At 39.8% G+C, this 16,930-nt stretch overlaps 1 protein-coding gene across 1 annotated transcript in view; it reads right to left on the bottom strand.

Annotated features, from left to right (window-relative positions):
- Positions 1-16,930, bottom strand: part of clasp1a (cytoplasmic linker associated protein 1a) — a gene marked incomplete at both ends in the record, with an annotated part of 64,005 nt that overhangs the window by 24,232 nt on the left and 22,843 nt on the right. Inside the window, 16 exons of the mRNA XM_083889903.1 lie at positions 809-967; positions 2,530-2,694; positions 3,429-3,482; positions 3,899-4,006; positions 5,349-5,381; positions 6,865-7,038; positions 7,557-7,603; positions 8,201-8,368; positions 8,459-8,536; positions 9,050-9,109; positions 9,431-9,501; positions 9,672-9,807; positions 11,305-11,450; positions 11,545-11,637; positions 12,465-12,538; positions 13,360-13,503. Of these exons, the coding sequence (XP_083746029.1) occupies positions 809-967; positions 2,530-2,694; positions 3,429-3,482; positions 3,899-4,006; positions 5,349-5,381; positions 6,865-7,038; positions 7,557-7,603; positions 8,201-8,368; positions 8,459-8,536; positions 9,050-9,109; positions 9,431-9,501; positions 9,672-9,807; positions 11,305-11,450; positions 11,545-11,637; positions 12,465-12,538; positions 13,360-13,503 (1,710 nt within the window). The remainder of the gene's footprint in view (positions 1-808; positions 968-2,529; positions 2,695-3,428; positions 3,483-3,898; positions 4,007-5,348; positions 5,382-6,864; positions 7,039-7,556; positions 7,604-8,200; positions 8,369-8,458; positions 8,537-9,049; positions 9,110-9,430; positions 9,502-9,671; positions 9,808-11,304; positions 11,451-11,544; positions 11,638-12,464; positions 12,539-13,359; positions 13,504-16,930) is intronic.

Here is a 16,930-nt window from a genome sequence, read left to right as displayed (position 1 = left end):
TTCTCAACCCAACTCTTCAGTCAAAAGCGCACTGGGCGATAAGTTGTTATTGTAATTTGTTAATTTAATGTTTATTTTTAACCGTAGACATGTTGCTACACTGTCTGTGCTCAATATACCACATGGAGCATTGTGATCTAATCATATTGCACTCCCAGTTCTAACTTCACAGTAAAGTTCAATGTAAATGGAATCCAGCATAATTGGTCCCCTATATGGTTTCTGCCACCAGGAAATTACAGTAACTGTGTTACACCATATCTAAAACGCAAAACAATGACCATTACAATGGACCCCCTATGGGGTTATTGAATTAACAGAGTACCAGTTCTCCATCACTCTTACTGAAGTCTTGCTACTGCTGTACCTTTACAAAAGTGAGCAGAAACTACTAGGGACATAACAGTTGTCTGTTAAACCTTTAAAACCCACAATATACTGTACATACAAAGGTCCATACACAAATAAACAAAAACATGCCCAAAACAGAGAAGATGAATTTGATATTTCATGTTACATTATTATGTAACATGCTATTTATGCCATCTATAAAACAGGATTCACAGACGAAAATAATAGGTTTTATCCACCACATACAACCATCTTCCCCAAAGCCCCTACAGACACAGTTAGTGCATGCACAGAGAAAAACAGGCAGCAGTGTGATACGACATGAAGCCTCAACAACAGAGAGTAGATAAGGTGGGAAAGCTCATGTGAGCATGTGGGGAAGATTGTCTGGTTGGTTGGTTGATCTTCTGGGCCACAAGAACTAATGCAAAACAGCTATTAGCTCAGCGGTACTCACCCAGGGGAGTAAAGCCCCGAGCAGGGCTGGTGTCGCGGCTGCTCTCACGACTGGTGTCGCGACTGCAACCTTGACTCATGCTGGGGCGGGGAATGCGGCTCCGGGCTAGCGTGCGGTAGGGAAGAGCAGCGGGAAGAAGAGCTTTACCACACAGGCTGGCTGTCAGAACAACAAGTTAGGTGGGAAGGTCAGTGTACGCATTCATGGGTCAGTGTTGGGTGTGAGAGTCACAGAAGAGAAGACGAGGAGGAAGAGGTTAGAAGAGGAGATGCCTGACGGTATAGTGCCCTGCAAGTGACACATACATCCAATGATGTTTTGAAGGAACCTACAAAAACATAGTATTTTTCTAAAAGACTTGATTTCGGTGGGAATTGGAGTGTATCTATTCTGTATGGGAAAAAAAGATGATTTATAAAAACAAAAAAAACCATCACCATTAAATCAGTGTAAATCAGGCCAGCAGGGCATTACAACTGTAAACAATAGCTTAATTTGACATTAATTAAGTTGTATCACATGAATTATTAAGTAGATTAATCAAAGATGAGTAGAATTGAGCAGCTTTAGCTTGAATTGAAGAGCAAAAAAAGTTGCAGCATGTTGTGTTTCATCTAATTGACCTTAAGGGTCCATGTCCCATGTTCTTACTATTGTCAATTTATTGTTAGTTAAGAGACAATGCTGATGTTTGAGGTTCCTGAAGTACAAAAACAAATGATTTAGCTATTTTTCAAGTAAATTATATTTGAACAACAGCTAAATATTGTAATTTTTTTCCATGGGTTAAACAGTGTAATTGTCGTAATGGGACCGTGTGGGAGTAAAGTATACAAAGTGAAACAGAGATAAAGGTTTGAGAGGTATTGAAGAATAAGTGGAAAAAAGGAATAAGAAGAACTGTAAAAAGAAAGAAAGAAGCAAAAGTTGTGTCGTGCAGAGTCGTGGAGAGCAAACTGTGAGTAAAATTAAGAGGGTGTCAACACTGAGAACAACACAAGCTTATAACTTTGGTCAGAGATTAAAAGGAGTATAAGGTTATTACTTAGTAAACACAAAGCAATCGGTATCAAATTAATCAGCAATCAGTATTAATGAGGTTGTTAAAGAGAATAATAAACAAACGAACATTATCGTCTCCTTGTCAAAAACCTGTGAACATCGCTGAAATGATCAGTGATTCAGAAACACAGATCATTTCTTCTTCTTTGTTGCAACTTCCAAACCCTCCCCTGACAGATGAGGTAAATGATGTTGAAGCAGATGTTATTTTTATATATATACATTAAGATAGATTGTTAAGATAGACTGTGCTAACCAGCAACACACTTCAACCCTCACTGCAGTGACTACAGTACAAAACAGAATGAGTTTAATTTTATCCTCAAGGATTTTTAAACCAACAGTTTCAAACTGTTGTAATCACCATGGTCTCTAAACGAAAAACACCATTTTAACTAGAAAAGCACTCAGAGAGCACAGACCTCCGCCAAGGCAGCTCAAAAATAATACACCCCGGCGCGCCTGGGTCCGATAGCGAGTGTCTATCTATCACCTCGGGTCATTTCTTATACACATGTTCATGAAATGTATTCCAAACAGCTTCTTTAAGCTTTTTCAAGTCATACAAACTTCCAGAATACGACATAGTTAGTCCTGCAGGGCCACAGCTACTTGTTTCTCCAGAGAGTGACTTGTGTGAGCCGTGTGTCTGCTCTTACCGAGACCCATTCTGCTGGGGCTTGTCTCTCGGCTACAGCCTTGGCTGCGGGGAATCCTGCTGCGCTTGTCAGCTGGCGTTGTGGAAGCCGATACCGGGGCTCGAGGGACTCGACCATAGCTGCTGTGGCTCAACAGTTTGCCAGGAGAGCTGGAGCGACTGCCAGCTGTAGGCAAAGAGAAGACAAAAATACACAAAGAAAATTACTATGGATACAACAGAGAAACATCCGCGTAACAGGAAAGACAGTGTGTATGTGCATAATGTATTCTTCTGCTTTTATTAAGTGTAATCCTATGTCAAGTTCTTCTGAATCATTTACTTTTCATTTTAAAGTGTGTGAATCAGGCATGGGACGAAATAACAAGAATAACAAGAAGAATACGAGATCTTTTTAAATCATGAGCTTCTCGACAGACAAATGAAAGTTCCCCCTTGTGGCACTTCAAATGTAATTGTTAAGACTGTAATGTTGGAAAGCTTGACAGTATTTTCAGCGCAATCACATAAATTATTGATATTTTTCCCCACTCACAATAATCATGATAATTTAAACTTATTGTGAGTGCTTCTTATTGTCAAACGGTTGATCGTCCCATCCCTGAAGTAAATATTCTTATGTTTTATTGACAACAGAGAAGTGGGAGGCAAAACTGTGTATGTGCGTGGGAGGTGGGACATTTACTTGTCACCAATGGGGTAAAAAAAATACAACAAACAACCACAAAATGACAGACACTTTTAAATCCCAACACCTGGATACGTGCATACGTAAAGAGTGGAGCATGCTGCTACTACAGTGCACAGGGTGAAAGAAACATAGAAGTGCAAAACTGTGGGACAACAAAGTAATAAACTCTCATGTGCTGATGGTGGAGCTTAGGGATGAGGCTTCTCGCTTTTGATTGGACGAAGCTGAGGCCTTACCACTGATGGGATTGGCTGATCTGGATCCTGGGTGATGGAAGCGAGAGGCAGGACAGGGTGGAGATTGGAAATGAGATAGAGGATTATGGTTATTGAATTCACCCAGCATGCCCTCACAAACGGCTGAGAACATGTTAAGTGTGCATTGATCACTCTCGCAACGTAACAGTATAACACTCATACACGCTTTCCTTGCATGCATGGAATTACACATGCAGAAATACAGCGTATTTGTGAGTGGCTGGAAGTTTCTTCAGGGTGCTGAACCACAGGAGAAACATTTCACACGCACAAACAGGAAACGGCAAGACAACTAATTTGATCTTCAACACAGATAAAGATCATAGCTAAATATGGGGGGGTCAGATTGCAGTATGCACACACATAACTATTCAATGTTGAATGTAAATACAGAGATTCTGATATGAGAACTGTGTACATACGCTGGGACTGGGAAACGACTTTGGCTCGACTGCGCCCCCTGCTGTCAACCACAGATGGACTGGCTCCGCCCACACTACCGGAGCTTTGCCTCCTGGTGCGAACACGACCTGGACGGAAAGGGAAGGAGAAATAGAACGGAGGGAAGAGAGGGACAGGAATAAGCAGAGTGACTCTGTGAGAATAATCAATATTCGAGTTCATCAACCCTGGACAGACACGTTGTGAAGAAAAAAGTCTAGGAAAACAGAATGAAGACGACCTGGACAATGAAGATGACCTGGACAAAGAGACGGAGTGATGAAAACTTGAAGAGGAAAACAGGAAAACTTGGCTAAAAGTCAAAACAATGGGCACTCAGGCATGGTGCTGGTTCAGCAAACTCAAACTCTCATCTGTACTGCTGGGGGCAAAATCCATCACACCTATAGTGTTAATAAAATATTTTTTGAGGTGAACGAAAAGTGTTGCAATGACATCCTAAACACTTTATCAACAACTTTATAACGATTTAAAGATGCAGGTTCCGCCGTCAGGTGGCTCTTTCAGGCGCTCGTATTCATCCAGATCGGTCATAACAGCTCGTTTATTTGCATCCATATCTGTGATTTTTTGTCCTTGTTTTGATAATGGGTGGATTTGAGTAAGTTATTGATATAATTGAGTAAAGAGAGAGATAATTTACCATTCAAATAATCAATGGTCAAAACAATCAAGAGAGCAACAGGGAGAAGACGTTTTGGTCCGACAGTGGAGCTCATTCAGTCTGTGAAACCTTGCAGTGCACCATTAGACACAATGGCACATCAGTGAGACAAATCTAGTTTTCTTCATAAAAATAAAACGAAAAACAACCTGAAGAGAGAAACACAGTCAATATGTTTAAATGACATGAGGAAAAAAAAATTGTTAGTCTGTCTAAAACTGGCTGAAATGTGCCAATACATCCAGATAATGTGATTGCGAGTCGAGCTACTAACACATGTACAGTATATCATCAGCTGAACCAGAGGTAGACTCAAACTGGCCGAGGGGCTGTGTGCATGTGAACCAACCCACCCGAACTCATGTTGTTGGGTTGTTTTATTTGTTGTTTTTTTTTCCCACCTGAATCTGGCCTGCATGTCATTACTAACAAGCTTTAGTCGATAAATCGATTCCCTACTAGTGCATGAGACAAGGGCAGTAGCTCGACTTGACTGTGCATGAAAACACACTAACTGACACCAGACCACTTCTGTGTTAGTAATAGAGATGATGGAAACAGTTGTTGACAGTCGGATGATAAAATCCATGCAGACAGTTCATGCAGAGTTTCACATAACCACGACCACTTTGAGGGGGTAGTGGGAGTAGAGAGGGGAACAGATGAAGATTAAAATGTGTAATTATGTAGCCTGTGACAAAAAGACACATACATTTTCTCTGGCTCATATTCACAAATAGACATACAAGTCTTACCATCGCTTTTACCAGGAGTGCCATCTTTTGGGGGGATTTAAGAGAGGCAGTGCAGCAGCGAGTGGGAGGAGAGGTATAGAAGATGTTAGAAGGACTGAAGGAGGAGTGAGTGGGAGAGCAAAGGGACATTGTCATAATTAGTAATGGTCATTAATGAGCCATGGGGACTCATTTGGAGGAGAAAAGGAACAGGATTCTCTGCATGGGAAAAATATTAGCCTCAATTTAATCTGTCATGTTGGAAGGGTTGCTCAGATATCCTCCATTAGTCTAAGTCTCAGTGAAAACATCCTTGAAAATATCAGGACTTTTTGTCACAGTCGAGAGAGGATTATTCTCATCACATCAATTTGTCAGGAGTGTCAGTGGATAATTTATACAGTTCCTGCCGACAGAGCTGTCTAATGACAGCATTAGCAGCCATCCATCAACCCAGTCAGGTCCACAAAAACCACTGAACACAAATTAAAATGTTATAATACTTCACGATGCGAGAAGATGTTGAAGGATTAGAGGACCCCCCAAGAAAAGACCCTGTTAAATAATGGTGCCATCAAATAAGTTAGTGTTTACAAGATCAGTCGATATGAACGCTGAGTGGAAACGTATTGAAAAGTTCACAGGTTGTAACGTTTGTGCTGACATTATTCAAAAACCATAGAGGCCATGGATGTTAATTTTTCAATGGAAGGTACGTTCATATATTGTAATTTTTGTCTTAAGGCTTATGGAATTGTGTGATTTGTCTTGGGGAAAGTTTCCCAAAGGGCCTTTTTCTTTATTTGTCTCTCCTGTATATCCCTTACATTACATTGATATTACCCAAACTGTGGCTAGCTGGCTAGATATCTCGTTACACAGCAATGTTTTCATGAAATAACCATGTTAACGACAAGCACGCCTTGCACATGATTTTATGTTGGTGAGATGAACACAAATTTCCATCTTGGTGGACAATAACGTTGACACTTTAACACTTCCCATGTTGTAAAGACAAGCTCACGAGTCCCATTTGTAGACACCCTAATATTGATATTGAAATTTAAATTTAAAACAATCTAAAAACATATTAAAAGATAAAAAGAACCTTAACCCCAGCTGCTGTGCCAGCTACAGCAGCTCCTTTTACACCACTACCGCAAATCTATCAATATCAAAATCCATACAATTTTTATACTTACTATACAAACACTTATGAAATAAAGGGGGGTTAAAGTCTGTGGTGCCATACATTTGAGAATTGGATACTGAAAGTGTGGGAACCCTGCTTTAGGCAGTTGTTCATTCCAGATTAAAAGGGTCTCTATCCGTTGTTATACAAGTCAAGATTAGAAATGCTGTCGCCTCATTACTGAAGTCACAGGTTTTCAACATAACCTTTCATCCTTGCTTTTAGCTTTTGCTCCAGATTTGCATCCCTGAACACTGTCTGGTGTTCCAACACGATAAATATATATTTTTTATTATCATCATTATTATTATATAATAGGTTTATATAATGGTTTACCTAATGAGGCGTAGGAGCCTGGGGGGAGGGCAGCCGCAGAGCTGAACGGTGAGGAGGAGGCCGGGACGGTGGACAGACGCGACTTGGCACTAGAGGCGGCATTAACGTCGATGTCGCTACGAGAACGCTGCAGGGAACCTGATGAAGTTGGAGCCCTGGTGCTCACCAGCTTACCTGGAACGGCACAGGACATGTGTGAAAAATACAAACACTACTGTACATGTATGACCATATACTGTACATATGCACAAATCATGCCCTATAATATACACTGACTGAGCATGTCATCCCTTCCATCCCTAGGACTGTGTATAGGCAACACAATACAACTCCAGATACAGGGGTGAACATGCGATTAAATAAACTGATACAATATCAGTCATATCACGGTATAAAATATTGCAATATTTTAAAGATATTTTACTTTCATAGTACTATTCTGATACAGATTCTTTTAGAAACTTGTTTTCCATTAGCTCCTAAATCATACTGCAGATGTGGCTACATTAACAGCTGTGTAAACATGCACATCTGGGTGGCAATCACACCTTTGGTGCCTAAGTTCAAGCAGTTACAGTAAAGTGATTTCTGATTAATTACTCCCTGAGGCTTAACATTGACATGATCATCACTTCTGGACAGAACTACACACAAAGTGATAGTTTAGAAAATGTCAAATGAAAGAGACTTACTTCTTGTTATGCTTCCTCCAATTACACTCTTCACAGACAATGGTCGGCTGACAAACAAATAAGGAACAGAGAGACACTTTCAAGTTCTTGAAGACAATTGATAGGCAATACACTTTTGAACTAGAACAATTCTACTTTTAAAATGCCGATTGCCCAAAAGTGGCCCATGTGTAGTTTGATTCATTGCAGGTTAATGTGCAGAATTTGAATGGTTGTATAATTTTATTTAATATCATGTTACTGACTGGTTAAGAAATCATCATCATCAGATTTAAAAGCTTCCAGTTGAGCTCATTCCCATGACCAGTTTAACAGTCTCCAGCACACACAAACACAGACGACCACAACAGCTGCAATCCTGTAGGACAAAATGAGGTAATTTGCAAATAAGCTACGTATTACTGCCATCTGCTGCCCATCTGATAATTACTACTAACGTTTTTATTCTCATCAATACAGCAGATGTATACTCCAATCACTTATAATATCATAGTTGTTTGAAAGCTTTGTGAAGATAGAAAAGGGTAAGAGACGGAACAGAGGTTAGACAAAGAAAGGAGGTGGAATATAAAACAAAAAGGAGTTTATGGATCAATCAAAGGAAGTGAGGATGTGAAAACACCTAAATATGCTATGGTTCTTACTTAAGACTCTCTTGGGAAGACGAGGAGGAGCGGTCAGATTGGGGTAGAGACACAATGCTGTCTGAGCTCTTCAGGTGAGACTGGAGGGCCTTCTGATAGGTTGACTCCAGCGCCTGGAACAGATGCTCTGCCTCGCGGCTGTAATGACCATGAAAACTCCAGTAGCATCTGTAGGTGAGGACAAGAAAAAGCAGAAGATGATTTTCAGTACAGCCACGTTAAAAAAGGACAACAATCTTCATGGACAAAAACACTTACTTTCTAGCAATGGATCTGGCTTCAGAGTCAGCGTCATGTATGCCTTTCCTGATGGTCTCCGTCAGAACAGCCACATGTCTGGGGTAGTAAGGGAACATGTTGAGCAGGACATTGACTTAACATCACATCACATCAAGATAAAGCATAAAGACTCTGTAACCCTAAACATCTAGGTGCTACAAGACAAAGCCTCCTGTCCTCTTTCTCTTCTCCTCTGTCTGACAGTTTAATTCCTCTGGTGATCCACAGGGACTGTGGCCACCCACAGGAATTTTTGCCTGCTTCTTAAAGTCTCTGTCATGGTTGCCAGAGTTACGGGGATAGAAAGTTGCCTCATTGCTCAAGGTTTTGATGATGATGATGATGATGATGGCTCTCGCAGGATTCATCAATTTAATGGACCTCATCTGTGGCGCATCCAGCCAGTGCTTAGCTTCCTTAATGTTAACAAACTCAAATGTCATCATCTGAGAGGAGGGAGGGGGGGAAGCAGCTATGCATCTTTGTCTCACACACACACGTGAGCACCAAAGCAATCCACCTTTTTCAAGACACACACTTTATAAGCAGTAGATGTTTTTCTCCACTTACCTTTCCAGTGTATTAGTGTGCCACTCTTGTAACATGAGGTCTAAGAACTCATAACAGCGCCTGGAAAAGACACAAAGTTTAACAACTCTCTCCTAAGTTTGCAGCATGCTACTAAAAAAACACACATTAGCAGAATATAAGGAAATATCACCATACAAGCCAAAAACCCCAAACACAAGAAAACCACCATCTGCAGTAATTTATACTGTTCACTCTTAATATGCTCATGTTGTATATATTTTTTATCTTATCTGAGAAAGAAAATAAAAAATAGTATTGTGTCTTGAAGTGAATTATGGAGTGAAGCACAACAATTTGTGCTTTGTATAATAAATCAATGACCTTATTTTAATTCGATGCCAGTGACTATGTTCTTCTTACCGTCTAACTGCGACTGATTTGCAGGTGCAATTACTGGTTATGATGGGGATGAGACGTGGGTAGTGTGTGTGCTGGTAGGGAAAGACAAAGACAGATAATATTTCATTGCTTTTTGTTTAGAGTGTTTCACTATTAAACAAGATATGGTGTAATCGCTAAAATGACATTAGCAGAAGTTTCAAATCCAAATTTCGTGACAGCGTGATATGACAAAAATATTTGCAGATGTCCAAAGTATTACCCTTAGGATGAGGCGGATGGTGGCCACCCCGGATGTGGCCATAACTTTGGCACTGTTGGGCACAAGGTTCAGCAGTGTGGGCATGATGCTCTCTGCTCCATGGTCAAACTTGTTACCCAGAATTGATGATAAATGTCTGAAGAGAAGAGAAATAAAAGATGATCATATTGATAATTATATATATTTTTTTAGGTGTGAGATGCAAATAATTGTATTTCTGCCAGATTATTAAAACAGAAGCTGGTCTCTCTTTTGGGGAAGAGAAAAACTGAGAAACATGTAGAAAAACAATCTCATAATAATGTGTTGACAATTTCAAATGGTGGCATTTGAAGGGATGAAAGGATCCACATCACTCCCATCCATTCATCTAACTCCTTTCACTGCTCTGTTGCACCTCATCAAGGTTGTAATAAAAATTTGGATGAGAGATGTTTTGGGTGGGAACGCCCTGATCATTTCTTATCTTCAAATGGGGCTCACTTTAATTAGCTCAAGTGAGTGAAGAGAAAATACTTAAACATGCTAAAGTAACATGCTGGTACAGTCTAATCAGTTACACTTTCCGTCTTAGTAGGATGATTGATACTGATCCTTACCATTTTGTTAGGTTTGTGTACTTTTAACTGTGTTATAATGGCATGAAGCCTAAAGAGGAATGCCAATACCTTGATAATAAGAATTACCTGTTATTCACAATAAATATGTCAGTTTCAAATAACACCAGCTACTGTAGAAGGTCCTTAACTGGTTTCAAAACAAACTTGTAAACCCAACAATGCAAAACTTGGCACTTTAAAAGGCAATTTCAAGTTTTTATTTACTCAATTAAATGACATACCCACTTCATGAATTCCATAACCATCTTCCCCCTCGGCTTCTCTCTTTAGGGGTTTCCACAAAGGCTCATCTGTCTCCATCTTGTTCTATCCCATGTGTCCTCTTCTATTACACCAACTGTCCTCATGTCCTCCTTCACAACATCCCTGAACCTTCGTTGTGGTCTTCCTCTTGTCCTCCTGCCAGCAGCTCCATATTATATCATATATCATCCTTTGTCCAATATACAGTGTTCACTATCCCTCCTCTACACATGACCAAACCATGTCAACCTTGACACTCTTACTTTATTTCCATTTGTGTGTCTCGTTCAACCTGAGCTGTCCCTCGAATATGCTAATTTCCAATCGTCCATCCTGTTCACTCACAATGAAAATCTCAGCACCTTCAGCTCCACCTCCTGTCTTTTAGACAGTGCAATCGTCTCCAAGCCACACATCATAGCACTACCATCTTAGACCTTCCTCTTCACTTTTTCAGTCACACTCGTCTCCATCCACTCCACCCTGCCGTCACTCTCTTCTTCACCTCTCTTGTGCACTGTCCATTGTTTTGGATTCAATTCATCCACTTCCTCTACCTCTACTTCTTGTTCCATAACCATAATTTACCAAAACAATGCCAAGTTTTTTGAAGCAAGCGTAGTCATTGGGTGTGAGGAGTTGTCTCTGCTGCATCCTCACTTTAAAAGTAAGGCTCATATCTAGAAGTGCTAATGGAGAAAATATGCAATTCTCTACGAAATGATTATGTTATTATTTGTTAGAGAAAGGTAATACATTGGGTTTCTTACCCCAGTGTGATGCAGGCCTCGCGGACCACCTGAGAGCGCAAGTCTTTTGCCGACAGCTTGAGAGGAGCCTCTAAGAGACGCAGCTGCTGAGTGAAGCCCTCGTACTCAGTCGTCCGGGCCAACATGAGTGAACGCACCTTCTTTAACTGGAGGAGGAGAAGAGAACAACAAAGAAGAGGATTATGAGACACCAAAAGCCTGCATTGTTATGAGAGGAAATATCTGGTTTCAACGTCTTACAGCCGTCACTCGATGCTCCCAGTCATGTTTGTCATCAGACAGTATTTCTCTGACCTTGGTGAGCTGGTCCTCAAATTCTCTGTTAGAGTAGATCTGGACACAGAAGGACAATTGAACATTCATCCATTATCATTATTATTCCCTGAAATTGTATGTTAGCATGCTGACACTAGCCAGATGTGAGAAAGAACATGGCATAACCATACTTCATGAAAATACATACAAGACTTCCCTTCAAACCATAGATGTCAACATTATAGTATTGATTTAGGATGTCGGATGTTCAGCAAACTTATCAAGCAACATCATCTAGTTTCAATAAATGTATTGACTGAAATGTCTGATGGCTGAGCATCAGGAGGATGTAGAGTAAAGATTAAGGATCAGATATATTATAGTCTGTCAGGTTCTGTGATGTGTTGTTTAATCTCTGTGAATTTTAACCACTTCTTCCCTGACACTCTTTTTGGAGTCCCTGCTCGAAAATCACATTCAACTAAATAGAGTAAATCTCTGCAGTTACAAGCTCTATGTGGATTATCTTGGTATCAAACTACAGATAACACTTGTGAGATTCCACCAGAGGTGTAAGTTTCACTATAGATGCCCCTGTGTCAGAGTAAATGTACATGGAACACAGCATAACTGAAGGATATTTTTCTCTCCCCTAAAAAAATATTGTGCACTGTAACTTTTTTTCGCTCCTGCTGGTTTGATCCGTCAGTGTTTTAACTGTGTTTTGTGAACAGAAGAATGATTTATATGAGCCAAAAATAGTAAATGTGAGAGGTAAAATCGTGTATGTGTGAGGTAAAAAAGGAATTATGGCCTACACGGCCCTCCATACAATGTCACACTTTCACATGAGGTCAGAAGCTCTAGCTGCTTTTTTTAATATGAATTATTTGTCATTTGTTTACCTGGAGAGAGGGCACATCTTCAAAGGCTTTCATAAAATCCTCTTCATCAACAGCACCAGCTGCTGCCTCTTTACCTGTGAAAGAATCAGAGACATTATAGCTGAGACTTAACAGTGCTTCAACCTACTTAAAGAATGACCTAAGAAAAATCAAAGACATAACCGTAAACATATATAATATATGTTGTTTTGGACTGTCACACCCATTCCAGGTGCTGTGGTGTAACCATGACAATGGCAGTGTCTTGGGCTATTAAACGCAGATGTTATGGTGATATTATGTTGTTTGGGAACTGAAGATACAGCATATAAATAATAAGAAATAAATGGCCACACGGTGTGCAAGCAAAGTGTGAAGTTTGTCCTCTTTTTGTCCCCTAAACCCATAAACAATTACCATACAGTCATATAGCAACAGGAGCTTATATATGTTACAGTTTGCATCAACTATCTGAATGATTAAAATGTCATTTTACTGACTTTGAATGTGACATAAATATTAGTGCCAAACCAGTTTGAGGACTCTGGACTTTTGCTCAGGCTTGAGGCTGCAGAGTCTGAATTTACTATCACCAGCTTGAATGAGCTTGTCACCAGCCTAGTGTTGGTGAAATTATGCTTGAGCACTTATTACCAACCATCCATTGTCCGTTTACCATATTTTAATGGAGACTTCCAGCAGGATGTGGTAAAAACTAAAGGAGATGAGATGTGAATCTTGTATGTGATGTGTAGAACAGGAGATTGGCGGAGATTATGTGATACAGTCAGGTCAACACTGAGCAGGAGCTCAGAGAAAACTCTTGTAGAATCAATCATCTTAGAAAGTAAGGCTGTTTAACTAATTATCCAGTATCAGTGTTCCTTATAAAGTGCTCTTTATATGTAAACCTCACCTGAGACCTTAGCTGCTGCTGTGGCAGAGCTGGGTCTTCTGACAGAGCTCATTACAGTCCTCCTGCCACTGGGGGGTGCTTTTGAGGACGATGACGAGGAGGACCTGCCTCCATCCATAGAGTCTTCATCCTCAAAGTTCTTATCTGTAGAGACAGAGAAAGGAAAGAAGAAAAAACACATTAGGTGAAACTTGATTAAATCCAGCAGATACAGTGGAATGCAAAATTTTGGGCACCCCTGTAAACATTTTTTTTACAGGGGAGGCTCAGCAACAACTTCTCCCTGCGCCATTTAAGCAGCCGTTTCACACAGGCTCAGACCGGGCGAAAGCCATTACTGACGCTATTGGGGTGTTTATAGCTGTACATATGAGGCCATACTCCGGTATGGAGAACAAAGCCTTTAAGATACGATAAAATGGTGAGAAATGGACAGACAAAACCAAAACAGCATGTAAACATTGCAAGAGATTGCTAACATATATAGCGGCAACACGAGCAACATGCAGCAGCATATAAGCCGCCACCATAGTAAGAAGCAAAGTAGCACTATGCCACCTCGTGAGCTGCCAAACTATAATACTTCATATCTTAATACACACAGCACGTTTAGACTCTAAATGGCCAATTTTTTGTGTATTTTGTATTTTTTAAGTTCAATTTAAAATCAGGATTTTGTATTTTACTTGAGTACGTATTGACTCAAGTATTGTACTTAGTTACTTTATAAATCCTATCTGTTACTGAGTAAAAATAAAAATCCAGCACAATGAAGACCTACAGGGGGAAATTATACACCAGAACCAGACGAATATATGATGTGATTAGCACCAGCACTGGCGCGTGAACATAGAGGGCGTGCGCCAAAAGTGACGTAATCTCCTGTGTCGCGCCGGGCGCGTGAGCTCCAAAATGGTTTTGGATTTCTGACGACTCTTATTTCTACTACCCTCACACCCCACGCAAAGTAACTAAGTAACTTTTACTTAAAGTACATTTCAAATGAACTACTTTTTACTTCTACTTGAGTACATTTTCAGATGACTTCTTTTACTTCTACTTGAGTAACATTTCATCAAAGTATAATATAAGTAGTACTTTTTCCCACCTCTGCAGAAAAGTGAAAAACGGCCACTGTTTCAATGTTATTCCGCTTCCACAGTCTTTCTATCTCGGACGCCATTGCTCACTGCAGCCAAAAGCACAACATTGCGTAGCGACCCCTACTGATCGGGCGGAAAATTGCAGTGCGTATCCGTCACCACGACGGAGAAGTATGAAGGCTCGAGGAGTCTCCATGGTTACGCAGTCGGAGAAGCATAATGTGGCCTTTACTTGTGAGAGTGTTTCTACAGAAAGGAGATGTTTTCCATGTATTTTGTTGTTTAAGATGACCATGTAAGCACTTTTTATAAGAGACAACAAACACAAACTGTTTTACAGAGTTTCTGTAAAGAAAGCACCTCTAAGATTGTTTTCCTACGAATAAAAGATCATTTTATTTGGTCATTATTTGTCTGTAGCTCATTTTGATAAAAAAAAAAAGTTGAGTGTGTCGTTACATCCCTACCACTGTATGGTCTTCATGATAATGGTAAATGTTGGCTTTGATGACTGTATGAGGGATTTCTCTCATTCGGATCAATAAATCATTATCCAGTAATCATTCAGAGAACCGTTGCTTCCTCTCTTAATATTAATCTTCCTTCAGAGCAACCTGACTCATTCCTGTGTTGTATAATATTTTCCCAACCTCTATGTTTTTTTTTGTTTGTTTGTTGTTGTTTTTGGTTAATTCTGTCAGGTTTTTTCTATCCATCCTAACTTTAATCTGTCATTACATGCACACAGACATGAACCTGGGGCTGATGCGCTGGTGCTGGGTAACAGCTGAGGTCCAGCCACAAAGGGAATGACGGCAGCATAAATGACTGTTTATTTACCCGATTATTTCTGAGGACATTTACATTTTAGCCATGTATAAAAAGAATACCCAGGAGACATTAACTTGTGAGTTAAAAAACAAGAGAGAGCAATGATAAACCCAACACAGACAAAAAGAGATCCACTGCCGCTAGGATTTGCACCATGACACTGCGTCTTTTGACGGGCAAGCATACGACACCAAAAACAGCGGAGGACAGAGAGGAAAGGCAACAAGCTGGGGGAGAGGTTAAGGCAGGGAAGGGAAGGGGAAGTTCAAGACGTACTGGTAGAGAGACGCGAGAAAGAGAAAAGACCAAGAAAAATAAATGGAGTGACACAGCATGAGAAGGGAAAAGATAAAAGGAACCATTCTTACGTGCACAGATCTTCTTGCACACCAGTCTCCTCAGCATGTTTCTGCTGCCGCCTCCTCTAACACTCTCTGTCCACACAAGGTGTGTGAATGAGTGTGTGTGCCTGTGCGTCGCTGACATATGCTGGGTTCTGACTATGTGCCAGAATATCCACCTCTAGAGCTTTCCTCCCTGAGTTCAGTTACCAATGTGTGTGTGTGTGTGTGTGTGTGTGTGTGTGTGTGTGTGCGTGTGTGTGTGTGTGTGTGTGTGTGTGTGTGTGTGTTCTTGTACTTGCAGCATACTGAGGACCAGTGAGGGTTTTTAACCAACAAAGTGAGGTCAATTTTACGGAGTGAGGACATTTTGGCCGGTTCTTACTTTGTTTTCATTTGTTTTCACAAAAAAAAAATCACATTTTGGACGACATAGTATAGAATGACGTTTTTGTCAAATTTTGGACCAATTTTTTTTTTCAAATTTTGGACCAGATTTTTTTTTCAAATTTCAGACCAACATTTTTTTGTCAAATTTTGGACCAAATTTTTTTTGTCAAATTTTGGACCAAATTTTTTTTGTCAAATTTTGGACCAAATTTTTTTTGTCAAATTTTGGACCAAAATTGTTTTGTCAAATTTTGGACCAAAATTTTTTGTCAAAGATTTTTTCAAATTTTTGACTACAAAGTATAGTATGACGTTTTTGTCAAATTTTGGACCATTTTTTTCTGTTCAAATTTTGGACCAGATTTTTTTTTCAAATTTCAGACCAACATTTTTTTGTCAAATTTTGGACCAAATTTTTTTTGTCAAATTTTGGACCAACATTTTTTTGTCAAATTTTGGACCAAAATTGTTTTGTCAAATTTTGGACCAAAATTGTTTTGTCAAATTTTGGACCAAAATTTTTTGTCAAAGATTTTTTCAAATTTTTGACTACATAGTATAGTATGACGTTTTTGTCAAATTTTAGACCAATTTTTTCTGTTCAAATTTTGGACCAAAATGTTTTTGTCAAAGATTTTTTCAAATTTTGGACGACATAGTATAGTTTGACGTTTATGTCAAATTTTGGACCAATTTTTTTTTTTCAAATTTTGGACCAATTTTTTTTTTTCTTATTGTTCAGCAACCCAGTCATCAGTATGCAGCAAGTACAAGAATGTGTGTGTGTGTGTGTGTGTGTGTGTGTGTGTGCGTGCGTGCTTGGACTGTCCAAATGAATGGAAGTCAATGCAGTGTCCTAAGAAGAATAGCTGTTCAAACCTGTGTGTGTAATTGCAGCTTTAATTG

Source organism: Microchirus variegatus, assembly GCF_963457635.1.
Source record: "Microchirus variegatus genome assembly, chromosome: 5".
NCBI lineage: Eukaryota > Metazoa > Chordata > Actinopteri > Pleuronectiformes > Soleidae > Microchirus > Microchirus variegatus.
The sequence above is the reverse complement of the archived record's forward strand: the minus strand, read 5'-3'. Positions and strand labels throughout refer to the sequence as shown.